This window comes from Pocillopora damicornis, chromosome 2, assembly GCF_964200805.1.
Source record: "Pocillopora damicornis chromosome 2, jaPocDami1.2, whole genome shotgun sequence".
Classification (NCBI taxonomy): domain Eukaryota; kingdom Metazoa; phylum Cnidaria; class Anthozoa; order Scleractinia; family Pocilloporidae; genus Pocillopora; species Pocillopora damicornis.
Genome location: NC_142671.1, coordinates 33,545,048 through 33,570,546, shown reverse-complemented (window position 1 = coordinate 33,570,546; position 25,499 = coordinate 33,545,048). Strand labels below are relative to the sequence as shown.

The 25,499-nt window shown below is 38.7% G+C and overlaps 6 protein-coding genes across 12 annotated transcripts in view; all 6 read right to left on the bottom strand.

Moving 5' to 3' along the window:
- Window positions 1-25,499, bottom strand: part of LOC113669999 (vesicular glutamate transporter 3-like) — a 51,814-nt gene that overhangs the window by 17,730 nt on the left and 8,585 nt on the right. The window contains exons 1-6 of one of the 5 annotated variants that reach the window (XM_089197999.1): window positions 12,820-12,959; window positions 12,595-12,704; window positions 11,891-11,924; window positions 11,390-11,589; window positions 10,845-10,932; window positions 10,360-10,455 (exon numbers count right to left, since the gene is read on the bottom strand). In XM_089197999.1, coding sequence (XP_089054125.1) covers window positions 10,360-10,455; window positions 10,845-10,932; window positions 11,390-11,589; window positions 11,891-11,924; window positions 12,595-12,684 — 508 coding nt within the window. In that variant the 5' untranslated portion in view covers window positions 12,685-12,704; window positions 12,820-12,959. Of the gene's footprint in view, window positions 1-10,359; window positions 10,456-10,844; window positions 10,933-11,389; window positions 11,590-11,890; window positions 11,925-12,594; window positions 12,970-25,499 lie in introns of those variants that run through there. The other 4 variants (XM_089198000.1, XM_089197998.1, XM_089197996.1 and 1 more) reach the window with 4 other exon arrangements.
- LOC113670056 (ficolin-2) lies at window positions 513-4,052 on the bottom strand. The gene is made up of 4 exons (XM_089198007.1): window positions 3,707-4,052; window positions 1,962-2,052; window positions 1,307-1,733; window positions 513-812 (listed from the first exon to the last, which is right to left on the bottom strand). The coding sequence occupies exons 1-4, from the start codon at window positions 4,028-4,030 to the stop codon at window positions 593-595; spliced, it is 1,062 nt and encodes a 353-aa protein (XP_089054133.1). The 5' UTR covers window positions 4,031-4,052; the 3' UTR covers window positions 513-592.
- On the bottom strand, window positions 4,273-8,855 carry LOC113670008 (ficolin-1-like). Of its 2 annotated transcripts, none has more exons than XM_089198012.1 (3): window positions 7,460-8,855; window positions 6,090-6,513; window positions 4,273-5,694 (listed from the first exon to the last, which is right to left on the bottom strand). In XM_089198012.1, exons 2-3 carry the CDS (start codon window positions 6,407-6,409, stop codon window positions 5,475-5,477), a joined length of 540 nt encoding a protein of 179 aa, XP_089054138.1. In that variant the 5' UTR covers window positions 6,410-6,513; window positions 7,460-8,855; the 3' UTR covers window positions 4,273-5,474. The 2 variants fall into 2 exon arrangements, with proteins under 2 accessions (XP_089054138.1, XP_089054137.1); XM_089198011.1 differs by lacking the exon at window positions 7,460-8,855 and adding an exon at window positions 6,815-7,437.
- LOC149050968 (vesicular glutamate transporter 2.1-like) lies at window positions 7,707-10,713 on the bottom strand. The gene is made up of 4 exons (XM_089198013.1): window positions 10,213-10,713; window positions 9,552-9,681; window positions 8,880-9,118; window positions 7,707-7,845 (listed from the first exon to the last, which is right to left on the bottom strand). The coding sequence occupies exons 1-4, from the start codon at window positions 10,288-10,290 to the stop codon at window positions 7,783-7,785; spliced, it is 510 nt and encodes a 169-aa protein (XP_089054139.1). The 5' UTR covers window positions 10,291-10,713; the 3' UTR covers window positions 7,707-7,782.
- On the bottom strand, window positions 13,309-20,962 carry LOC149050967 (vesicular glutamate transporter 2-like). Of its 2 annotated transcripts, XM_089197994.1 has the most exons (10): window positions 20,549-20,959; window positions 19,817-19,850; window positions 18,888-19,087; window positions 17,735-17,822; window positions 17,553-17,648; window positions 16,901-17,025; window positions 16,097-16,252; window positions 15,626-15,755; window positions 14,786-15,024; window positions 13,309-14,276 (listed from the first exon to the last, which is right to left on the bottom strand). In XM_089197994.1, exons 1-10 carry the CDS (start codon window positions 20,702-20,704, stop codon window positions 14,112-14,114), a joined length of 1,389 nt encoding a protein of 462 aa, XP_089054120.1. In that variant the 5' UTR covers window positions 20,705-20,959; the 3' UTR covers window positions 13,309-14,111. The 2 variants fall into 2 exon arrangements, with proteins under 2 accessions (XP_089054120.1, XP_089054121.1); XM_089197995.1 differs by lacking the exon at window positions 16,097-16,252 and having other exon boundaries at window positions 20,549-20,962.
- On the bottom strand, window positions 21,235-25,019 carry LOC149050966 (ficolin-1-like). The gene is made up of 4 exons (XM_089198017.1): window positions 24,696-25,019; window positions 22,943-23,033; window positions 22,288-22,714; window positions 21,235-21,793 (listed from the first exon to the last, which is right to left on the bottom strand). Exons 1-4 carry the CDS (start codon window positions 25,017-25,019, stop codon window positions 21,574-21,576), a joined length of 1,062 nt encoding a protein of 353 aa, XP_089054143.1. The 3' UTR covers window positions 21,235-21,573.

The following is a 25,499-nucleotide window of genomic DNA, read 5'->3' as shown; positions in this document are numbered from 1 at the left end:
AGATGACAGGTTTTCAATTGAGGTATTTGTAAGGTACCAGAGAAAAGATGAAACACGAGCTAATCGTAGCAGGTCTCTTTTCATCGAGTTGACGGGAGATATTTTGCAGGGCTCCGCGGATGTTTATTTTAAGTGCGTTTGCAAGCCAGCCTCAGTGACGAAATAACTCGCTCAATTAAACAATCACTGAGACATTAAAACGTTTAATTAAAACTAAGCTCATCATCAATATCTAGGAAAGTCTCATCTGACAAAATAAGTAACGTTTTCATAATACGAATTAAAAGTGCCTTTCTCTTACTGAGGGAGTGACATAAATTCAAAGACAGAAAAAGTGCTCTACACACGTAGATAAATCAATAAAACTATTTCACAAACAAAATTTAAGAAAGTTTATCACCACCAAGAGCGTTGAAAGACAACAGCTAAACGCGCCATCTGCCAACAATATGTCGCGTTAACCAAACTTGTATATTGCAATAATCACAAATTAAATTAAGAATTATAACTCTACGCAAAACAGATATCTTTAATTCTTAATTAGAAGCTACAGTTTACTATTGGCTTAAGGATGCAGCTACCACAAATGAAATCATGCTGGTCGAATTTTGATCTCGGTGTGCTTTAAAGAATATCCTTGTCCTCGAAATGACTCCCACGTAATACCTTGTGCGTTACCTCCGCCTTTATACAAACCATTTGGATTGGCGTTATGGCAGCTATTATACCACCAGCCACCCTTATTGTTTAACGCACAGTTTCCACCGCTTTTAACGTCGTTATCTTTGTCTTTCGTTGTAAACCTCATGTTTCTAGGATATCAAAGGCATTCCGTAAGAAACTGAGAAAAAGCGAGGAAGCAATGCTTCTAACCGCATATCATAGTCAGTAAAGTGCAGATGGCACTGTGTGGTGGGATATATGTAAGGAGCACTAATTATCAGTAGTGCACATAAAACGATTCCCCCATCAGGAAAGTTTGAGAACATAGAATTGTAATCTAGTACGCTTTTTTTTTTTTTAAAGTTAATAGTATCAACATGAATTTGATGTCATCATGTTGAAAGGAGCAATCCTGGTTTGCAATAAACTGGAAGTTGAAATATCTGATCGGCGATGATGCATCCGGAATGTGATATTTCAACTTAGATTTGTCATTTGTAGAAAAAAGTTGATCAGCTTAAGTGCAGGGATCCGGCAATTCTAAACGTACTTCCAAATTCTTGGACAGGAGCTTTTCAAAACTTACCCTTATATTACTGGTGATTCTCAGAGCAAAGTACAGAAAGCTGCTATGAACCAATACCTGATAGGCTTATTGAGAGATAGCAATGCATCGCCTCCAGTACCTCGGTATCCATCGATTGTCACCCGATAATTATCGCTTTCGCCGGCCACAGCGAAAGTCGTATACTTTACAAATCTTCGGTCGCCTTCATAATCCTCCATATCAATTCGAAACACCATGCTGGCAGATGCAGTCAGACGGTGAAGATAATCGTTTCCGAGCCAAAACTCGCCCTCCAGATTTCCAAAGCCTTTTTTGTATGATTTCCAGTCGACATAAAAGTCTACAGAGCCATCCATGCGCCTTTGAAAGGTGGTCCATCCTCCACCATCAGTTGTCATGTCACACAGCACTTGAAAGGGTTCTTCTTTATCAGGGTAAACCCAGTACACACCGTCAGTTGTGGAACCATTTTGATGATAGTCTAGACAGTTCTTGGGGCAATCTAGAAATTAAACGCGAAAGTAAAATGCTTTGACAATAACAAAAATTATATATTCTCTTTCCCTCACTCTCTCTCTCTAAATGTTTTTGTAATGGACGTTACACACTTGATCTTTCGTAACCTTGCCTCATCTGGTGCTAATCTCCCCGTTTCATCTGTCCTCGGCATTTTCAGTATATCCCTCTCCTAGAGTGGTTTTTGTCTTTCTCCGAGCGGATCTCCACTTACCTCTAATACACTTGCAAACATGAGTGTTTGATTTGTAGTTAGCAACACAAGTTTCATTCTCCTTGCAAGGATCATCTTCCTCGCAGGTGCTCTAAAAAATAAATAAAGAAAATCTTTATACAAAGAGATATTAAAAGGATGATGACGGATTTTTTCATTTAAGGAGGCTCCATAGGGTTTTTTGACCGCACGAGATCTGGGTGCAAACATAGTGCGAGCTTAAAAAGTTTCCACAAGTATGGCGGTTCGATACTATCGCGGGATTGTTATTTGAAAAGGTGTGTTAAAAGTAGTTTAACAGTTTTTATGTAATGTAATCTTGGCTTTCCTGAAACTGCACCCGTAATATTTACAGGCCTTCTACGCCTGAAAAAGGGGTCAACCGAAAAGAAAACACCGTGGGAGAGATTGCCAAGAGGCGACAGATCGTGACAGAGTAGAAAGTTTACGCATGCTCAGATACGAAGTTCTATTCCACTACGTACTGTTTTTCGACAAAGGACATAGAGATCTTTCGAGCAAGATTGATCGCGTCTCTTGATGAAATTTCCCAAGATTTGCTGGACCGTTAAACATATTTGTGCCCTTCTAATACCTTTTGATAAAAAAAAAAATTCATAAGACCAAATTTGCGATAGAGGAAGAAAACACAAAATTGCAAAGAGCGAGGAAACTGCCTCAGCAACCCCAATTTTTTTTGGCTTTTAAATGATCGGCAGGACAAATTTTTCACAAAATGAAAATCAAAGGCAAAGCCAAGTTATCACCGGCGAGCGCCTCCCTTCGTGGAATCTTAGCTCCATAAAGAAAATCATTTTGATGATATTTACTAAAGAAAACGATAGTCTGAACCTTTCTCATCGCCCTTTTGATGGATTTTAGTGACCTAGAAAAGCGAAAACATAAACATTTTCTGGAAAAACAATACGCTGGCGTACGTGCCGACATTGAGCAAACATTGAGAATCTCCATAATAGCTGAAAACTTCTTGTCGGTCATGTATTAAATTTTAAAAGAAAGAAACTCAGAACATAAAAAGTTTTTGTTTTTTAAAACGAAATCATCCCGCTTTATTTCAAGATTTATTCCTATGTTGGCTTCTTCTGTGTTATTTCTAACAACATTTGTTCAGCCTTAACTCTTTAAAGGAAATTTATATTAGATTATGATTCATCTTAACGTAGATTCATTTCACGAAAGGATGCCCTAGTAAGGAGTTCTCGTTTCTTCTCTGGTGAGAACTTCTGCCTTCTTCATAACAGGTGCTTCTCAGCACCAATAACTCTAGGGAGATATTGTATTCTTTGGAATCAGTTGACTCAACTGAGACGCGAAACAACTTGTTTAATATGAAAATAATAATAAATAGTTGTTTATAAAGGTTGATAAAACCCCTTAGATACATAAAATATATCAAAAGTCCAGAGTTTCAAGCGCTTTATCGTGTTGTAATCATTTCAACTTCTCAAGCTTTCCAAGCCCAGCATGTGTCCTCAAAACCCAGTAATTACTCACTCACCATGCAAGGTAATCAGTACCAAAATCGCTGCATCATCTAAGAGCTCCTATTCATTTATTCACGAAATAGAACGATCCTAGTTTACAAAGAATGCATTCTTATTAAATTCTTGAAACAACCAGCCTGACTGTAATGAAAATCGCAGCATCCTGTTTGAAATAAATTCAGACGAAAAGAAAAGACACTTTAACGAACCGAGGACATTCGAGTTCATCAGTTTTGTTACCTGTATTCCTCGATATAATGCTCCATCCTCTTTTGTAAAATTCACCTGACTCACAAATCGGTCCGAGCCACTTAGCTGACATCTACTTGTCTCCTTATCGTGGATGGGAAGGAAGTTGTATGACAAACATCGATCTTCAGAGACACATTCAAACTGACAAGATATTTCAGATGCTACTTCAAAGTCTCTGAGGACACTCCCGTTGAGTTTTTGATCGTTTATCGCCTTTGCGAAATTAGCAGATTTAAAATCTGGCTCCGAAAAACGATTTGAAGCTTCTGCAAGGCCCATAACTGAAAACATCAGTAGGGCCCGTAGATACATGTTTCTTTTTTCCTATGCTAACTTCGACTGATATCGCACTCGCTGAATTAACAATGAGGTGGATCTAAACTAATCGAATTAAACCAATTAAAGCTATCCCGATTCATAATTAATAACAACCTTCGAGTTGAAACAAAGAGGTGCCACTGCTAATTTTTTCACAACATTCAATCATTAACTTCCCAATATATATGCATGTTTTACGTCCTTCAAAATATAATCGTCATTTGCAGCCACACAATTGTTAATTTGGTTATTGTCTTGGCATCGAACCACACAACGGCATTAGGATTACAGGAGGAAATGACCTGCAATTTTAGCAATAGCAGAGAAGCCTAAAATGATAAGGTTACGACGGCAATCGAACCATTGCCTCTCGGATATTAGAGTAATTTAGATCTGACTACGACTACGAGTTTTGGCCGGGAGTAGAGTGGCACTAGTCTCTCGTAGTCGTCATCAGCCATGGTGAATCCTTAACTTCAGGTAAACAGGATGTTACACACGAGAGCGTGACTTTTATCAGAATTAGGAGAACACTACACAGACATCAGGCCTTACTGGACATACCCTCTGCAATTTCTCTGTTTCTTTTTTTTTTTTTTTTTTCTTTTTTACTTACTTGTTAACTCGTAGCGCACCAACGGGATTTCCAGAAAAACTCGTAGTTAGCAACAGGAGGGCTACTACTTTTTCAGAGTTTGCGTGACCAGCCACGCTGTAAAGCTTGCACAGTACTTCTAGCCAGTAGTCAGATCTAAACCTCTATTAGACCAGAACTTGTTTCGGAGGACACCTCCAGTCACAATTATGACCTCTACTGCTTGCTCGGACGACAAAAAAAAAAGATAGCTGTATCACCTTAGCAAAAGCAAGCCGAATTAGCGCAATTCTGCTAAATGAAGGCAGTAGTAAGATTGGAAAAAGATTAGTGAACTCATTTCAGGAATTTCTCCATATCGTGTGGTATATTTCGCCTTTTTTTGTATTTAATAATTTATTTTGTTAAAACAAGGGCTCGAGAAAAACAAATTATGCGATACCAACTGATGACTTCGTCGAGGAACAACTTTTATAGCACCCAGGTGGACTCTATGAACATTCAACTCATTTCCATACATTGCTACCAAAAATCGATTACAAACTTTATAAGTTGGCTCAGGAGAGACAAGTCGGAAGCTGAAATGATCCAGTTTAAAATTACTAATCTATTTGTTTGCGTTTGTCCTACTGCACTGCAGTAAATAAAACTTGCAGCATCCTCATAATTAAACGCGATAAAACTCCGTCTCGGTTGATGCCACCCCGCTAAAGGAAATATAACAATCATCAAAAGCTAACAGAGAATCACTGTAGGCTTGATAGATGTCTCTAGTTCGTGAAAGATACAGTTACATACATATGTGGCTGAGAGCTTAAAGACGCAATTTCTACAATTAAAAAATCATGCTGGTCGAAGTTTGATCTCAGTGCGCTTAAGCGAATAATCTAGTCCTCGAAATGAGATCCAAGTAACTCCTTGTGCGTGACTTCCGCCTTGGTACAAGCCATTTGGATTTGCCCTGTGGCAGCTATTATACCACCAGCCACCTCTAAAATACTCTGCACAGTTTCCAACGTCACTAGCGTCATTGTCTCTGTCTCTGGTTGTAAAGTTCATATTTCTAAATTGAAAAAAAGAAAAACAACAACAACTTCGTGAAAAAATGACAAGAAGCTGGGTGGGTAGCAATGTTGCTGAAGGCATGAGAAGGAAAGCGAAGAAGGAAAACATGGAAATCTGTGTACAAAGCAGTGCACAAAAAGTAAATCATGCTGCAAGGAGCAATGTCAATGTCAATGACCAATTTAAAAAGGGCAGTCATGGTCAATAATATACATGAAGTTGTTCCTAAAACATGAGGCAAAGGAGAAGTTTATAAAGTTAAGTTTAAGGATCTTCAACTTCGTCAAGTGAACGGTAAGTCACGCATTCTTGAGCAGAAGCACTCCACTGATAAATTTCTCAATGTCAATTTTTATTCTTCTAACATCGGCAAACGAATTGTCAGCCACATACCTGATGGGCTGAATTGAAGATAATGAGTCACCTGCGGTGCCTCGGTATCCATCGATTGTCACCCGATAATTATCGCTTTCGTCGGCCACGGAGAAAGTCGTGTACTCGGCAAATCTTCGATGACCTTCGTAATCCTCCATATCGATTCGAAACACCATTTTAGCAGATGCAGTCAGACGGTGAAGATAACCGTTTCCGAGCCAAAACTCGCCCACCAGATTTCCAAAGCCTTTTTTGTACGATTCCCAGGCGACATAAAAGTCTACAGAGCCATCCATGCGCCTTTGAAAGGTGGTCCAGCCTCCGCCATCAGTTGTCATGTCACACAGCACTTGAAAGGGTTCTTCTTCATCAGCGTAAACCCGGTACACACCGTCAGTTTTGGAACCATTTTGATAATAGTCAAGACAGCTCTTGGGGCAATCTTTAAATGTAAACAGCAAGTAGTCAAGTTACCGTCTGTTATGAATACACTTTAGTCGATAGTATACGCGCAATATAATACGCGCAATATTTTGCGAGTTGTGTGGTATTTTTCCCAAGCCCCATAGTTATTAGTATTTGAAAAACTTCCTACTGTGTTAACTGAGCACCATATTGATTACGTAAAGTAACATTCAGAACATTGCTGTCCTGTATCGAGGTAACATATGACAACGTATCCCTTGATTAATTAGGACATGGGCTTCTTTCAAACTACAAAAATCTACCGGGTCTCCACTTACCTCTGATAAACTTACACAAGTGAGGTTTTGATGTGTAGCTTGCGACACATAATTCGTTTTCTTTGCACGGTTCACCTTCGCAAATGCTCTAACATTAGGGAAGGAAAATAGAGAAACGTATGTTTTTTCAAACATTGATAAAAATGTTTTGTCTTTTTTTAATTTTAAGTTCTTTCGTCGATTTTATATGCAGGAAGATAGAGACTCAGTGCATGAACGGTTTTCTATTTTGAATATTCCAAGAATGAAAGTTATGACACTTAAGAAATTGTACGACATTTGAACGTTTTTCATTGTGTTAAACAATTTTGTAAGTCCTGTGCCCGAGGGTGCCATGTAATTTAAAGAGGTTTCGCGCCATTTCAAGTTCGCTCAACTTCTACCGTTGCAAGTTCACCCCCATGATGTGAAACAACCTCGCTCCTGTCTTAACCAGCAACTACCTGCTGTCGCTTCCTTGCACCCGAACGCAATCGATCAATCGAAATGCCGCGCTAATTCCTAGCCATGTTAAGTGGGGCACAGCTTCAGAAAGAATCATGCATGGCGCTGAAATAGAGCTACAGCTACGATTATGAACATAAAGATTCAAACATTGAGGTGCAATTAATTAATTTTTGATGCACAAAGACAGATTTAGCATACCTTTATTCCTCTGTAAATGAAATTTTCAACCTCGGTAAAGTTAGCAAATCCAACAAATCGATCAGAGTCGCTTAGCTGACATTTGAATTTCCCTGAGTCGCCCTTTTGGGTTCCAAAGTTGTAAGACTGACATCGCTCTTCATCCAGACACTAAAACTGACAGGAACTTTCCGAATCCACATCTATTTCTTTTATCAGGCTTCCGTTCAGCTTTTGTCCTGCTATCTTTTCGGCAAAGCTAACAGCTTTCAAATCTGGCTCTGAAATTCGGTTTATGCCGTAAACAGCTGAACAGACGAGATTAAATATCCACAGATTCATGTTCATTCCCCATGGAAAGCTTTGTCTGAACTAATGTGGAAATTTCTTTGACTTCGAGCGGCGACCTAGCTAGGTTAGCAGGTGAAAATACATTCTTAAAGTGAAGAAATAGTTTGCAACAATTTCTTTTACGCTCTAAATAAGCGAAGAATGCACTCGGCAAGTGTTGTAAATAAACATTTATCATCATTATTATTATAATCATCATACGCCAGGTAGAGTGGACAGTTGTTTTAAAATTATCAATGACATAAAAGGAAATACACTCCCTTAAATTGTGATATCCTTATTCATCTCTTTAACGACGCAAAAGCCCCTAGAGGGGATCTTGTAAATAAACCTTTTTCATCAGAATTTTTGTAATCATCATACCCCAGGCAGAGCGGACAGTTGTTATCAATTAAAACGTAAAAGAATACACTCCCATAACTTGTGATATCCTTATATATCTCTTAAACAGCGCAAAGAATGAGCTTGTTGAGAACTTGTAAGCAAATCTTTATAATCATTATCATAATAACCATAATACCCCAGATAGAGTGGACGGTTGTTATGAATTATCAACTACATGATAGAAACCCCCTCCCTTAACTTGTGAGATCCTAATTGATCTCTTTAACGGTGCAAGGAATGCGCTGGGTGAGGTCTTGAAAATAAACCTTCATAATCTTTATTATTATAATCATCACACACCAGGTAGAATGGAAAGTTATTATATATTATCTATGGCATAAAAGGAAATACACTCCCTCAAGTTGTGATATCACTGTTCATCTCTTAAACGACGCGAAGAAGCCCCTAGAGGGGATCTTAAATAGACCTTTCTCATCATATTTTTTGTAATCATCATAATTTTTAAATCCATCGTATTCCAGGCAGAGTAGACAGTTGTTACCAATTAATCAATTACATAAAAAGAATACACTTCGTTAACTTGTGATATCCCCGTTCATCTCTTTAACGGCGCGAAGAGTGCGCTGGTTGAGAACTCGTAAATAAACCTCTAGTACACGGGAGGGAGGAGTACCATGACACACATGGAAAAGACACACAACAGAGTGATACTATCAGCCGAGCAAAGCTATTTAGTGGATCGAACCTTGTGATGCGTTATGAACCCAACCAACATGGGACTGAGAAAGCCAGCGGTGTTACTAGCCGCGTTCACGATGCCCATGACGATAGACGCGTTTCTCGGCGCTATATCTAACATGTTTACTTGGAAGCCCGCATAAACCAATCTGAGGGCAGTTCCGCTAACGCACATGCAACCTATCACAGCATCAGGATTCTTGAAATAGCCCGCTATTAGAATAAATAGTCCACCGGTAACTGCACCTGCAAAACAAAATGCGATCATATACAAAGTATCCGGTATACTTGGCAAGCGGAGGATCGTCAGTTAGATGTCTTGGTTAATTAAAGACTGTTTTCGTTTTATTGGCTATTCCTGTGGCATTCCACGTCAAGAAAAAATGTATGTGTTGGTTTGAATCTCATATTTACGAGAAAGCAATTTTATTTGCATAGAGTTCATCAAGGTGATCAACTTCTGACAAAAGGAGTAAAGGCGTACGTACAGGACGCAGGATAATGAAAACTATTTACACTATAACGAAGACCTAATGTTTATGCCATCCACCATGTAACTCAAAAGACGTTTCAGGTCTGCTATAACGGTTTCTTACTTCAGGACCATTTCGCGAGCATTTCGCCTGATACCACTGGGATTATGCTTTACCATTTCCCACTTTTAAAAATTGTGCTATACCTGTTGTGTAGAACACGCGTCTCACCGTCTTGGTAGAAAGAATATTCCGCCTGAGAAGGTCAGCGGTGACTCCCGCCAAGGGACAAGTTAAAGATTTGAAAACAAACGGAGCGGCAGCCGCAAATCCCATCTGAGACGAAGAAAATGAGCCGAGTAAAAGTAAATCGTACAAAAGATTATGTGTACATTACAAAAGTAAACTAATTTCGGTCGGGCCAGGCTGAAAGAAAAGTTGTTGCTATTCTCTAATGTGCTTTGAAATGTAAAAAAAGGTAGAAATGGCAAAAAAAGAAAGTAGGAGGATGATGAGGGACAGTCTGAGCTTTGTCAGTTGGGATATCTATATCTCATGAAAGTCATTTCTAGTTCAGATAGAATCGTAAGTCGTCGTTTGCACTGAGAATGTTTCCTTAAAAATACCAATTCTTCCTTTTTCAAGCAATCTACGCGCCTTGTACTTTTACTTTGTTTTCAATCAGAACGTCAGTCTTCTTGTGCACGACTCCGAATAATGACTTCCGTTTGCCTTGTAAACGAATTCAGCGGAATTAAACTATTCTGGTTAAGACCTCCCGCGACAGCACTTTAGGCAAAACTAACAGTGAGGCAAAATCAAACACTACTTCCTAAGAAATTTACGAACAAAACCGCCACTGCCTACCCCAACTTTCATAGATGTCAATCTATCTTCTTCCTTTGACTGTTGAATCCGGTTTGAGGCCTTAGAGAATTGGTTCATCTTTTTTTATTTGCCTGATTAAGCAAAGCAATCTAAGGATTATTTGTATATCTTAAACATTTTTCTTACCAAATGCATAGAACACAGCTGGACATCCACCATCAAGATCATATCTTGTTAACAACCCAGAAATCGGCATTGTTACTATACTGCCAACAGTGCAACCTTTAATCAGAAATGTCAAGTTTTGCATTTTTGAAAACATTTTGTTCCAACCATGGGAAAACCATTAAAAGAAGAAAAAAACCAAGCTGGAGGAAACGATTTGAAATATCTTTATTTCTTTACCAACTTGCCAAAAATTGAGTGGGAGACCAGCAGAAGGAAGTTCGTTGCGACCTGTGCTTCACGTAAAAATTTAGGAGTAGATTTCTCAAGATTATCATTTGAAATCCATGCCGATCTTTTGCATCCTTCATCAATGTGCTACGCCAGTGGTTAATTATATTCTTGTCTCTTCGGTATAATTCCATCCAAGAAAACAATTTTTTTTAGACCAATTTTCAACGATCCATAAAACAAATCAATGATAAATGAACGGGTTTGAAAAGTACCTGTGACTGCTATAGTGGCTAAAGTAGTTCTCTCCATGCTTGGTGCCCATTTGCTCCAGATAGCGTGGTTACAAGGAAACAATACTCCCTAATAGTTGGCAAATATGTGTCAGAAACCAGGTAAAAGCTCATTTGTGGCTAGAGAGGCAGATTAGAGATGAAAAAAAAAGGAAGTCTGAGGTAACGTGGGAGCTTATAGTCTTTGTAGAGTCGAGCCTTAGGGCGCATTGTATTTAGCGGTCACCATGTACTATGTGGTCAGTTGTCAAAGTCCTAAGTTTTTCCGCTTAGTTACTGCAATTTTCATCTTCAAAAAGCGGTCACCTCTTGAGCGGTCGCGGTCATCTTTGACCGAGTCCCAACGGCCTGTTAGCATTGTGTCTTTTAGTTAACTGTATTGAACGGTCACTTCAACAGGACCACTCAAATAAAACTAACACATAACCCACTTGCTTATTGATAAAATCAGAATTGCATCTAGGATTGTTACTTTTCCATCGTGCGTTATTTCGTTTATGAATTCGGTAATTAAAACTAATACTAACCAGAACCAATCCTTCACAAACTCGTACAACAATAAGAAGCACCACACTTGCTCTGGAAGCTAACGGGGTTAATAATGTTAAGACCGAAGCCGTCAGCACCGCTGAACCGAACAGGCGTGTTCCTCCGAGTTTTAAGGCAAGCCAGCCTCCGGGGATTTGCAACGCAACGTAGCCGTAATAAAACGAACCCAGTACCACCCCTGTGAGTATAGTGACACAACTTATTATTATCCGTAAAGGAAGTGAGGTTGAGTGTAACAAGAATCGTTAAAGAACTTTATCATGTAAACTGCGGAGTTTTACAAGGATTTTCCTTATAGGCTTGTTGCTTCCATGTCATATGCAACATATTACATGGCTGCTTGTAGGATGGAATTTCTTGTGTTGAACTCGAGTTGAACACACTATAAGAAATTCCATATCTACGCGCAGCCATGTATTATTCTCTATATATATACCATACGTCAACACAGAACAACGACAATTTCAAATTAATCTTGCCTTGTAATTTTGAGCTCCACTTAAATTCTGCCTCCTGGGAAAAAAAAAGCCAGAAAAAGAACTTGACGACGAAACAAGTTGGGTAAAGTTTAAATGCGTTTATCACTTGTTTATTCCAGCCTTGCTATGGGCGACCGGATTGGCAAGGATTTTTGCCGTGACCACGATCTTGGAAATATATTTCGCGATCCTTGCGGTCATAAAATCAGTATCAAAGTCGGTGGTGTCAATTTGATGCAAGAGAAACAACAAAATTTTGTTGGCATTGCTTTTTACAGTGTCATTGATACTTCCTTACATGTTAGAGAATTTAGTTGATTATTTAATACCACGCAATCTGAGTGCACGCTCTGAAAGCTTACTTTATTTAACAGGCGAAGATTCTTCCCTCTTTTACAAGCAGCAGTCTTCGTTACTGTGTGGTTATTTGATTTCGGTGATATGAAAACTTGAATTTATCATTTTTAAAAATGCCACCCGCACGTGTAAAGTCGCTCACGGCGGGTGTTAAATTTATTCGGAAAACTCAAGACCCTGGCCTTCTCTACTTGAAAAAATCCCTTGAGTCGCGAAACAACGGACCACAGACCTTTACCTTCTTGTCGGTTTCTATTCCATGATCAGTCTGCGAGTTGTCTTTCTCTAATTATGTAGCGTAATAAAATTTTGAATCAAGGGATTCAAGTAAGAGTAGCGTTATCTACCTTTTCTGTCTCGACTCCATCGATGACAACTGTGTGGTTTTTGACCATTGCTCCGATGGCCACATTCAGATTGGTTCGCAACGCGTACATTGTAAAGAAACCCCAAAACACTAAGACGGGAAGGACGTACCTCTTCGGAATCCCATCCGAACAAGGTGCCATTCTTTTAAATCAAGGCCACTAAATCCTTGTAAAAATATTTACAGCGTATCTGACAATACTTACAACATGGTGCACTTGATTTAAATTATGCCCGAAGATAGTCCTCATAGAACTAAAAGTTTTGTCCAGCGGAGTGCAATCTCTGACAGGGAGATGCATAGAACTACTACGCTGTCCGCATGAAACAAGATACATAGATACGCCGATCAATTCGCGCTACTTAGCAGCGCAAATTTGAATTTCATTAATTAATCATAACTACACAGTTAAAAACATTAAGTAACAATACAATACCAAATACTGTATGAGAAGACGTATCATATTTCATTAGTGCTCCATTGATCATTTTTCATTTTATTTATCAAAGAGTAAGGTAGTATAGATGTATTTTAAACCGTATGTCATAAAAAAGCATTTAGCCATTTTGAAGTAGTTTGCTTGAGGTTTTAACATGGTGGATTACAGGTGGCGCCCGTCGGAACATCTTAAAATGCAACACCTTAGATTTGATAGAGAATATACAATGATAAAAAAACAAAACAAAACAAATAACAAACGGAGAGTTTAATTAGAAAAAAAGTTCAAATATAAACCTTGACAAATGTTAACTAAGAGGTTCCCTCGCGGGAAAGTTCTACACACTTTTGCAGAACACATTCATTTTGCATCTCAACTCTATTTTGCACAACAAAGGAAAACTTTATTGAATAACGTACAAACTGGTTTCCTCACCACGGATTGGCTGGATTAACCAACTCAGAAAATTGCTCAAGAACCACTCGTTATTTATCACCTGGGATGGGTTAGGGTAAGAGGCAGAGGTTTTTGGGGTGGAGAATCGCACGGTTTTCATAGGAAACGGAGGCGGAATCATTCGTCGCCAGCAAAGTATAAACGAAGTACTATAGGACATTAAATAAAGGGGTAAGTTTCTAAAGAAGCCGTGATGCTGCGTCGGTGGGAGAGTATAGTGGGTAATTTGAGTTGAGCGTTTTGAGCATTTTGAGCGTTAGCCCTTCTTCAGAGCGATTGACGAAGGGCTAACGCTCGAAACGTCAGCTTTTTTATCCTTTACGGTGGCTAATTTACGTTTTCAACTCAGTTGTTAACACTAAATTACCTAGTATAGGACATTGACGGTCAATTTACCACAATGAGGGGGAGGGGGGATCGTAAGATGATTACAGAGTCCTGTGGCAAGATCAGTTATACGGTATTGTGAAACAACCAAATCCTCCAACCCCCTCACCTCCCCACCCCGTTTCCCCGCCAGCGGATGAATAATGATTATATATATATATTATATATGTATATTGTATACGAAGGTACGCAAAGAACCTATGTCTAGGATTGTTCTAGCTACCAGTAGCACTTTCAGATTTAATGTTTTCGTCTGTTGGTTTATTCATAGTTTGGTCCCAATCCTGTCGTTCTCCGGACATCAAAAGGCAAAATAGGAAAGTCCCTCCAAGTAAAATTACAAATGTTAACAAAAAGACCCTTTGCCACTCTTCAGCAGTCTATGAAAGAAGGAAAGGAAGTTATGCATTTTGCTATGTGGTCAAACATTTTTTTTTTTTGAAAGCTTAGAGTACAGCATTTACATTAGGAGCTTTTATGATTTGATGTAGACCGAATGCAAATATGGCGGACTATGCGGGAGGCCCGGGTCGAGTGCATGAACGCTGGGCTACTCAGGGCTCGTATCTTGAAAAGTACTGCATAGTGTAAGTCTCTTCTGCCTTACTTTACAATGCTTTAAGAGTTACTATGTTCCTGAATGTCATCAAAAAGGAAAAATAATCTTTCACCTGAAGATTTCGATTTTTGAGTTTCCCTGCTCGCCTCAGATTAAAACATGGTATTATAAATCGCATTACTGATTGCTCTTAGGTAAAATGAATTGGCTTTGTGCTTTTACTCTGAATTCTGATTGGCTCTTTGTGACATTTTCTTTTGCTGTGATTGGCCGTTGTAGTTACTTGGCTTTGGTTTAACTGCAATCAATCGAAATGCACTCCATACCAACCTTATCTTGGGCAATGAATCCCACTATGGTTGGACTGACAAACCCAGCTGTAGTTCCAACAGTGTTACAAACGCCCATGATGATACTCGAGTAACGCGGAGCAATGTCTAGCATGTTCACAGTGTATGCCGGGAATGCCAGTGACGTAGTCAATCCAGCCAGACTCATGCAAATAACAACCACCGTGACATTTAAAGAGTAACCAGCTATGAGTACTAAAAACCCACTCGCTATGGAGCCTGGAGAAGAAAAAGGATGACATTATTATCAAGAAGAAAGGTGAAATAGATTATCGGTTAAGGTGTAGACAAAATTCACAAAAAGCTCGGGGTAATGGAGACTGGAAGTTGCGCTTTTATTGACCGATACGAGAATGAAACCTATATCCAGTCATCTTAAGTGAGTAACAGGTATTAGAGAAAAATCCACCAAATCGCTGATCCCCTTTTTTTCACTCTGAAGAAAAAGGGGTTTGTAACCCTGTGTTAGCTAAAACAGCCAGAACACGTTTTTTCGTTTTTCTTGTTATATAGAAAAATTGCCTAATAACTTGTAGAATGAAACCAGCAAGATGAAAGAGGGCGATCCCGACCGAGAGGCCAATTAAAATATAGGATTCGCTTCATCTTTCTAGTACTTGGAGCCAACCCTATGATAAGGATATCTACCACGAAAATTGAGTACATACGTTTTCGGATCTTGAAGTTAAAACGAGTTGAGTTAGTTCAGTCATTTCACTGAAAATCGTTAACAATTACCACAGACAAGTCACTAAGAAACCTTTAGCCAACTTAGAGGTATAGAAAATATGGACTGGTGAGTCGGTTTTTTTTTTCGAACCAGCAGCGTAAAAAACTCTTCTGACGTTCTTTGTAGATACCGTACTTTTCCTCAGCACATCTGCTGCTAAGCCAGACAATGGAGAACAAACACCTTCGACAAGAAAAGGTGAAGCAGCCATGAATCCCATCTGAAAATAAAGATAAGAAAAGAAGAATAACACTGGATGTTAGTTTTAGTTGAAAGCAGCCCAGTTTAGAAGTTTAGCAAGGACCATTATTTACTTCACGATAGAGTATGAGTGCCGAATAAGAAAATAGTTTGCTAGAGGTCATACTGTGTAGACTGAGCATATAGATAATACTGGCCTCGTCTTTTTTTCCTTTCTCCTTGCGTTTTTTTCCATCTCGCATCTCACCGAGCCGGACTCTGGCCTGGGCGGGTCTCATAATGAATGCAGGTACGTAAATGTGCTAACAAAAGCTCTGCTGTTAGAATTGGCCTATTCTTAACATGGTGCTATAAACTCACACTGGTGATAGATGTTTTCATGACATCTAGTAGAAAAGTTGGCATCGATATAAGCAAAATATAAAACGCCCAATCCAATGCAAAATTGGCCGCAATTATTCCCCAAACAGGTGGTGATAGTAAGATAGATTTCCAAGGAATTACAATATTCTCTACCTGAGGAAAGAAAGACAGTACTATATGTTGGGATTAAATCAGATAAAAATAATCATAAAAAAAGGAAAGATGTATGTAACGTTATAGAATGGACAAGGAAACTCAGAATCAAGTTGAAGAAGAATGCGTAGAAAAGATAAAATCAACGCATGAAGACTGTCTCTAACTTAAGAAAAACGCGGATATTCAGTCACAATTTATTTTATTTTTCCAGACCACTTAGGTCAGGTCTTGAACAAAAAGAGGAAGTGGAGACGCGAGGGAGGAGAAGGGATGGAGAGGGTAGGGGAGGAGAGGGTAGGGGAGGAGAGGGTAGGGGAGGAGAGGGTAGGGGAGGAGAGGGTAGGGGAGGAGACCGGGAGCGAGTGGAATTGAGGTGAGGAGATTAAATAACCTAAGTTTCGAGGCAAATTTCCTTATCTGAATCTTAGTCGAATTCCCATGTTTTTAATTTTTTTCTCATTTCCAATAATCCAGTTCTCGCTTAAGCATTTAAAGAATAGGCTATCCCTTTAGTATAAATTAGCTCTACATGCTAAACATCATATGGCATGGAACTGGATCATACATGTAAACCAAGAATACCACAAACACTGCATGGAACATTGCCCATTTAGAAGTACACCAAAGGTCATGTACGAGACCTACCTTAGACATGTCCAGGGCTGTTTCTTGTATTAAACTCTTCTCGTCATCTAATATGGTCCGGTGAAGTGCAGGAGACTCGTAGACAACCATCAGCCAAACGAAGTACCACACTATACCAAACACACCTGATAAAAAAAATCCATGAAATCATTTTCGATACGGCTTCTATTTAAGTATTCTTGTGTGACTGACTGACTGACTGATTGACTGGTTTAGCCACCTCTTCTAAGGCAAGAGGCCCTTTAGTGGAATGGAGGGAGGAGAGGGTGCATACATCAGGATATTACAGGCACGTGTGAGTGACAGGGAGGAAAGATTAGCTTAGGTCTAACGAGCCCTTCAGTTTGAGCTTATCCAACTTTCATGACGAAAATCGTTATCGACCCACGAGTAGAAACTATTTAAAACTCATAGAATCGAAACAAGTCTTAAGCATAGATACAGCAGTTTATTGCAAAAGAATAAAAGCAGCAGCAGCTACATTGCAATGTTCAGATAAAGACGTAAACAAAATCGAAATAATTTTTAAATCATCGATAACTCAAATGGAAAAGGAAGTCAGTGACATATAAAACTCGTACGTTATATGTCTTTGACGCATTACTTCCAAACGATAAAATTTCACAATACTGTATTGAGCTCAGATACTCACCAAAGCAATAAAATACGGAGGCCCAGCCCCCATCAAAACCATATTTGGTGAGCAAGCCTGTAATAGGCATAGTAAGGAGGTATCCAATGCTTCCCCCTGAGATGATAAGCAAAGTCCAAGTGCGTGAGTGCATGGGTAGATTTTGTTGAAGGAAAATCACCAGATATAATTATAGGGCAAACCTGTTATGGAAACCGTCACTAAAGTTGTTCTCTCAGCTGAAGGCGCCCATCGACTCCACATAGCGTGATTACAAGGAAATAGAACACCCTGACATTCATGGAAGTAAACAAATTAGTTCCTTTATTCATTGCAGTCATATCCCAAGGAATTGCCATTACTTTTGCAAAGACTAACCGGTAATGGTGAGAACGTTGGGCGTGGTCCTTACACAAGAACAATTTTTTTGTAAAATCGCACTTGTACGTATAAAGTTACACTGGCTACAAAACTACTTACCAAGAGGACAAATTCTGACATTTTGTTTTAAGCGTTTAAATATGTTAATGATACATAATGGTAATTGAACTGAGTGGAGTGCAGTTTGGGCTGAAATCATACGCGTGATTTGAAAATCAAACGAGCGCCCAGCGCGAGTTCGATTTATAATCACAAGTATGATTTCAGACCAAAATTGCACGACACGAGGTTCAATTACCACTTTATTACATCCATTTTGAAATCACCCAAATACAGGACCTGGTAAGTTCAAATATTTCATTGATGTATCACTGAGCCGGTCTGAAATTAAATTCATCCATTTTTTGGGGGGAATAAATAAGAGTTTTTGAAACAAAAGTTGCAAAATTTGCCGCATGACACTCTTTGTCTTTCATTTTCCTGCAATTTGATCGGTTACTTTAAACAAGCCTTGAAATCTGATTGGTTGTTTTTTTTTAGTGTAGCCACCTCATTGGCTGGAGAAAAGATGCGATTTAAAGCAAAAAATGGTGCAATTTGTGAATAAATCGTATCAATTAGAGCCAATCAGATTACAGGGACCACCAGTGATTTCAAAATGGGTGTAATAAAGGGCTCAAGTTCCTCTGTAAGTCAAAATTCTATTTTCCCCACATTACCTTCCTCCGTCAAATGCCTGGTAAAGAAATTAAGTATTAATCCTAAATATAATCGTATGTATTGTCCCAGTTTTATGAGACTTTATCCCTGATGAAATATGTTATTGTAAGTCGCTAACTACTTTAATATCGAAGCTTAAGACAATTTCCTAAAATATGATTTTTTTCAATTGCATCATTTAAAATACTAGTACTAATTTCAATTTTTTTTACTTCAATCGTTATCAGTGTCATCATTATTATTATTTTAACTCACCAACACGAGGCCCTCTAATATTCTTAATACAATCAGTGCAACTGGGTTCCAGCGCGTTGCCATGGGAGTTAACAAAGTAAACAATGAGGCGATCATGACAGCAGCTCCAAACAGACGAGCTCCACCCACTCGTAATGCTAACCATCCCCCTGGGATTTGGAACACCATGTAACCGTAATAAAATGATCCTAAAATTACACCTAAGGGAAGAAAATGAAGTTATCTTGTGTTGCGTCATAATGTAACCGACAGAAAGAACATAACAATCCCACAGACTCAACTGCTTTATTACACAACTTGTAATAATATTCTTTATAAGGAGCAAATCCTATGGTCAGTACAGTAATAATCCTCAATACACTTACTTAAGCCCACTACAAGGTATATCTCAGCTCACCACTGACCAAAAAAATCACAGTTTCCTTTAATGCTCCTTGAGAGGAACAATTTCACAGTAGCTTTCCCTCGGTATAGCTTTCCAAACAGTCGGTCACTCCCGACAAGAGTTACGAAATAATTCTACAAAGTATTCTCAAACATTCTGGACGCTTACAACACAACTATTTTAGTATTATTACATTATGATTAAGTGACCTAATATAATGTTTCATATGTTCCATGTTATGCAAGTCAGCATGTCTCAGCATTCTGGAAATTTCCAGGTATTTATCGTTACAGGTATGTCCCATAACAAATGTCATTACCATAGCCATCGAATGTACACTAAACTGTGAGTAGTTTCCTTGTCAGACGCCTGTCATGTGAATATTTCCTGCCATAGGATCTTGTCGCCACGATTTATTTTTAGCAATGCAGCATAGGAACTCTTTACGGATCTTCGTGGTTGTAAGATAAGCTTCTTGCCTATGTACTGCCTGGTTATAAATGTTAACGTCATCAATTTTAATTGATTCATTTATTTCTTTTACCTTTCAGTTCAGGTTCCCATTTGAATTCCGCTTCCTGTAGAACAGTTAAGACAATTCTGAAGTAACAATTTTATCACATAAAGTAGTTCGTTGATAAAACATTACTACCGATTAGGTGTTATTTATATAATTTCTTTTGTTTGGAGGAAAATAAACATTTAGGAATTTGATATCTTTAGAAATACAATGTTAAACCCGATAGTAATGTCATGGAAAACACGTTTTTATCCAAAAGAATAACTACACGATTGCATCGCAATCTTGAAAGTAAAAAATCTTGCAAAAAGAGTGTCTCTTGGTAAGTTACTTTCAAACTGAATGGCAAACACACGGTATATCGACCAACATTTGTGGCTTTTAAAACGTCCTGTTACACGAAGGGCACCTGTACTGAGGTCGGCCCACGTGAAGTGGTCGCTTACGGAAGAATGGAATCATAGAATAGAGACAAACCAATAGCGCTAAAATAAGTCATGGTCGGCTGCAAGCGGTGATCGCTAGCAATAGTGAATTGAAAAATGAAGTGGATCGAAAAGTGGTAAGATAATTAACTAAGTGTTAAGCTTAACTACGTTTCACTATCGTTACCAACGATATACATTAAAAAAATTGACCCCGAGTTTTTTTTATATTATGAGCTTCTCTTGGTGTTTGTATGAGGACTTTTATCTAGCCCAAGTTGATTGAAGTGTTACATGAACGAGTTTTCTCTGAGGTGCTACCTTCACTTACCCTGCAGATTATTTCTCCATCCACCACAGCCGTGTGATTATTGACCATCGCACCAATAGCGACATTCAAATTTACTCTCAGCCCGGACATAACAAAGAATCCAACAAAAATCATTCCAGACAAAACGTAACGCTTAGGGAGAGCGTTGACAGCCATTTTACGTTAGAAAAGCATTAAGCAATCTTCGATAAACAGGGACGCAAATATTTCAAAAAAGTAGGAGGAGCCCTCCTCTCTTGATTTGTAACAGAGTTAAGATTTACGCGTCTTTATAGATCTGTTGGCCATAATTCAACTTAGCACTATCTCCAAAGGGAGTTCAGGGTTTAAGCAAATGTCTCGTGGTCCAGAACATCGTTCTCCATAGTTATTTTTATATAGTTATCTAAGTTCTTGTTGAAATGTAGCAGACACTTAAAATTATATTTTGAGGTAATTATTTATTGAAAGATGCAGTTAAGAAAAGAAAGATGACAGGTTTTCAATTGAGGTATGTGTAAGGTACCAGAGAAAAGATGAAACACGAGCTAATCGTAGCAGGTCTCTTTTCATCGAGTTGACGGGAGATATTTTGCAGGGCTCCGCGGATGTTTATTTTAAGTGCGTTTGCAAGCCAGCCTCAGTGACGAAATAACTCGCTCAATTAAACAATCTCAAACTAAGCTCATCATCAATATCTAGGAAAGTCTCATCTGACAAAATAAGTAACGTTTTCATAATACGAATTAAAAGTGCCTTTCTCTTACTGAGGGAGTAACATAAATTCAAAGACAGAAAAAGTGCTCTACATACGTAGATAAATCAATAAAACTATTTCACAGACAAAATTTAAGAAAGTTTATCACCACCAAGTGCATTGAAAGACAACAGCTAAACGCGCCATCTGCCAACAATGTGTCGCGTTAACCAAATTTGTATATTGCAATAATCACAAATTAAAACTCTACGCAAAACAGATATCTTTAATTCTTAATTAGAAGCTACAGTTTACTATTGGCTTAAGGATGCAGCTACCACAAATAAAATCATGCTGGTCGAATTTTGATCTCGGTGTGCTTTAAAGAATATCCTTGTCCTCGAAATGACCCCCACGTAATACCTTGTGCGTTACCTCCACCCTTATACAAACCATTTGGATTGGCGTTATGGCAGCTATTATACCACCAGCCACCCTTATTATTTGACGCGCAGTTTCCACTGCTTTTAACGTCGTTATCTTTGTCTTTCGTTGTAAACCTCATGTTTCTAGGATATCAAAGGCATTCCTTAAGAAACTGAGAAAAAGCGAGGAAACAATGCTTCTAACAGCATATCATAGTCAGTAAAGTGCAGATGGCACTGTGTGGTGGGATATATGTAAGGAGCACTAATTGTCAGCAGTGCACATAAAACGATTCCCCCATCAGGAAAGTTTGAGAACATAGAATTGTAATCTAGTACGCTTTTTTTTTTTTTAAAGTTAATAGTATCAACATGAATTTGATGTCATCATGTTGAAAGGAGCAATCCTGGTTTGCAATAAACTGGAAGTTGAAATATCTGATCGGCGATGATGCATCCGGAATGTGATATTTCAACTTAGATTTGTCATTTGTAGAAAAAAGTTGATCAGCTTAAGTGCAGGGATCCGGCAATCCTAAACGTACTTCCAAATTCTTGGACAGGAGCTTTTCAAAACTTACCCTTATATTACTGGTGATTCTCAGAGCAAAGTACAGAAAGCTGCTATGAACCAATACCTGATAGGCTTATTGAGAGATAGCAATGCATCGCCTCCGGTACCTCGGTATCCATCGATTGTCACCCGATAATTATCGCTTTCGCCGGCCACAGCGAAAGTCGTATACTTTGCAAATCTTCGGTCGCCTTCATAATCCTCCATATCAATTCGAAACACCATGCTGGCAGATGCAGTCAGACGGTGAAGATAATCGTTTCCGAGCCAAAACTCGCCCTCCAGATTTCCAAAGCCTTTTTTGTATGATTTCCAGTCGACATAAAAGTCTACGGAGCCATCCATGCGCCTTTGAAAGGTGGTCCATCCTCCACCATCAGTTGTCATGTCACACAGCACTTGAAAGGGTTCTTCTTTATCAGGGTAAACCCAGTACACACCGTCAGTTTTGGAACCATTTTGATAATAGTCTAGACAGTTCTTAAAGCAACCTAGAAATTAAACGCGAAAGTAAAATGCTTTGACAAGAACAAAAATTATATATTCTCTTTCCCTCACTCTCTCTCTCTAAATGTTTTTGTAATGGACGTTACACACTTGATCTTTCGTAACCTTGCCTGATCTGGTGCTAATCTTCCCGTTTCATCTGTCCTCGGCATTTTCAGTATATCCCTCTCCTAGAATGGTTTTTGTCTTTCTCCGAGCGGATCTCCACTTACCTCTAATACACTTGCAAACATGAGTGTTTGATTTGTAGTTAGCAACACAAGTTTCATTCTCCTTGCAAGGATCATCTTCATCGCAGGTGCTCTAAAGATTAAAGAAAGAAAATCATTATACAAAGAGATATCAAAAGGATGATGACGGATTTTTTCATTTAAGGAGGCTCCATAGGGTTTTTTGACCGCGCGAGATCTGGTTGCAAACATAGTGCGAGCTTAAAAAGTGTCCACAAGTATGGCGGTTCGATACTATCGCGGGATTGTTATTTGAAAAGGTGTGTTAAAAGTAGTTTAACAGTTTTTTATGTAATGTAATCTTGGCTTTCCTGAAACTGCACCCGTAATATTTACAGGCCTTCTACGCCTGAAAAAGGGGTCAACCGAAAAGAAAACACCGTGGGAGAGATTGCCAAGCGGCGACAGATCGTGACAGAGTTGAAAGTTTACGCATGCTCAGATACGAAGTTCTTTTCCACTACGTACTGTTTTTCGACAAAGGACATAGAGATCTTTGGAGCAAGATTGATCGCGTCTCTTGATGAAATTTTCCAAGATTTGCTGGACCGTTAAACATATTTGTGCCCTTCTAATACCTTTTGATAAAAAAAAAATTCATAAGACCAAATTTGAGATAAAGGAAGAAAACACAAAATTGCAAAGAGCGAGGAAACTGCCTCAGCAACCCCAATTTTTTTTGGCTTTTAAATGATCGGCAGGACAAATTTTTCACAAAATGAAAATCAAAGGCAAAGCCAAATTATCACCGGCGAGTGCCTCCCTTCGTGGAATCTTAGCTCCATAAAGAAAATCATTTTGATGATATTTACTAAAGAAAACGATAGTCTGAACCTTTCTCATCGCCCTTTTGATGGATTTTAGTGACCTAGAAAAGCGAAAACATAAACATTTTCTGGAAAAACAATACGCTGGCGTACGTGCCGACATTGAGCAAACATTGAGAATCTCCATAATAGCTGAAAACTTCTTGTCGGTCATGTATTAAATTTAAAAAAAAAGAAACTCAGAACATAAATAGTTTTTGTTTTGAATAGTCCTAAAACGAAATCATCCCGCTTTATTTCAAGATTTATTCCTATGTTGGCTTCTTCTGTGTTATTTCTAACAACATTTGTTCAGCCTTAACTCTTTAAAGGAAATTTATATTAGATTATGATTCATCTTAAGGTAGATTCATTTCACGAAAGGATGCCCTAGTAAGGAGTTCTCGTTTCTTCTCTGGTGAGAACTTCTGCCTTCTTCATAACAGGTGCTTCTCAGCACCAATAACTCTAGGGAGATATTGTATTCTTTGGAATCAGTTGACTCAACTGAGACGTGAAACAACTTGTTTAATATGAAAATAATAATAAATAGTTGTTTATAAAGGTTGATAAAACCCCTTAGATACATAAAATATATCAAAAGTCCAGAGTTTCAAGCGCTTTATCGTGTTGTAATCATTTCAACTTCTCAAGCTTTCCAAGCCCAGCATGTGTCCTCAAAACCCAGTAATTACTCACTCACCATGCAAGGTAATCAGTACCAAAATCGCTGCATCATCTAAGAGCTCCTATTCATTTATTCACGAAATAGAACGATCCTAGTTTACAAAGAATGCATTCTTATTAAATTCTTGAAACAACCAGCCTGACTGTAATGAAAATCGCAGCATCCTGTTTGAAATAAATTCAGACGAAAAGAAAAGACACTTTAACGAACCGAGGACATTCGAGTTCATCAGTTTTGTTACCTGTATTCCTCGATATAATGCTCCATCCTCTTTTGTAAAATTCACCTGACTCACAAATCGGTCCGAGCCACTTAGCTGACATCTACTTGTCTCCTTATCGTGGATGGGAAGGAAGTTGTATGGCAAACATCGATCTTCAGAGACACATTCAAACTGACAAGATATTTCAGATGCTACTTCAAAGTCTCTGAGGACACTCCCGTTGAGTTTTTGATCGTTTATCGCCTTTGCGAAATTAGCAGATTTAAAATCTGGCTCCGAAAAACGATTTGAAGCTTCTGCAAGGCCCATAAGTGAAAACATCAGAAGGGCCCGTAGATACATGTTTCTTTTTTCCTATGCTAACTTCGACTGATATCGCACTCGCTGAATTAACAATGAGGTGGATCTAAACTAATCGAATTAAACCAATTAAAGCTATCCCGATTCATAATTAATAACAACCTTCGAGGTGAAACAAAGAGGTGCCACTGCTGATTTTTTCACAACATTTAACCATTAACTTCCAAATATATATGCATGTTTTACGTCCTTCAAAATATAATCGTCATTTGCAGCCACACAATTGTTAATTTGGTTATTGTCTTGGCATCGAATCACACAACGGCATTAGGATTACAGCAGGAAATGACCTTACTGGTGAGCTGCAATTTTAGCAATAGCAGAGAAGCCTAAAATGATAAGACTACGACGGGAATCGAACCGTTGCCTCTCGGATGCTAGAGCACCTTAGATCTGACTACGACTACGAGTTTTGGCTGGGAGTAGAGTGGCACTAGTCTCTCGTAGTCGTCATCAGCCATG

What these genes read in the sequence shown, in the direction of transcription:
- LOC149050966 (XM_089198017.1), bottom strand. Translation starts at nt 25,019, where the DNA reads ATGTATCTACGGGCCCTTCTGATGTTTTCACTTATGGGCCTTGCAGAA. An exon ending in TGTTTGCAAGTGTATTAGAG is followed by an intron (nt 22,715 to 22,942) that starts GTAAGTGGAGAT and finishes TTTAATTTCTAG; the next exon opens with GTTGCTTTAAGAACTGTCTA. An exon ending in TCTCTCAATAAGCCTATCAG is followed by an intron (nt 21,794 to 22,287) that starts GTATTGGTTCAT and finishes TTGATATCCTAG; the next exon opens with AAACATGAGGTTTACAACGA.
- LOC149050967 (XM_089197994.1), bottom strand. Translation starts at nt 20,704, where the DNA reads ATGGCTGTCAACGCTCTCCCTAAGCGTTACGTTTTGTCTGGAATGATT. An exon ending in ATGGGAACCTGAACTGAAAG is followed by an intron (nt 19,088 to 19,816) that starts GTAAAAGAAATA and finishes TTCTTCCCTTAG; the next exon opens with GTGTAATTTTAGGATCATTT. An exon ending in CTCCGTATTTTATTGCTTTG is followed by an intron (nt 17,026 to 17,552) that starts GTGAGTATCTGA and finishes TTTTTTTATCAG; the next exon opens with GTGTGTTTGGTATAGTGTGG.
- LOC113670008 (XM_089198012.1), bottom strand. Translation starts at nt 6,409, where the DNA reads ATGACAACTGATGGCGGAGGCTGGACCACCTTTCAAAGGCGCATGGAT. An exon ending in TCTTCAATTCAGCCCATCAG is followed by an intron (nt 5,695 to 6,089) that starts GTATGTGGCTGA and finishes TTTTCAATTTAG; the next exon opens with AAATATGAACTTTACAACCA.
- LOC149050968 (XM_089198013.1), bottom strand. Translation starts at nt 10,290, where the DNA reads ATGAACCAATTCTCTAAGGCCTCAAACCGGATTCAACAGTCAAAGGAA. An exon ending in TGACATCTATGAAAGTTGGG is followed by an intron (nt 9,682 to 10,212) that starts GTAGGCAGTGGC and finishes TCTTCGTCTCAG; the next exon opens with ATGGGATTTGCGGCTGCCGC. An exon ending in ACGCGTGTTCTACACAACAG is followed by an intron (nt 9,119 to 9,551) that starts GTATAGCACAAT and finishes TTTGTTTTGCAG; the next exon opens with GTGCAGTTACCGGTGGACTA.
- LOC113670056 (XM_089198007.1), bottom strand. Translation starts at nt 4,030, where the DNA reads ATGTATCTACGGGCCCTACTGATGTTTTCAGTTATGGGCCTTGCAGAA. An exon ending in CATTATATCGAGGAATACAG is followed by an intron (nt 2,053 to 3,706) that starts GTAACAAAACTG and finishes TTTATTTTTTAG; the next exon opens with AGCACCTGCGAGGAAGATGA. An exon ending in TCTCTCAATAAGCCTATCAG is followed by an intron (nt 813 to 1,306) that starts GTATTGGTTCAT and finishes TTGATATCCTAG; the next exon opens with AAACATGAGGTTTACAACGA.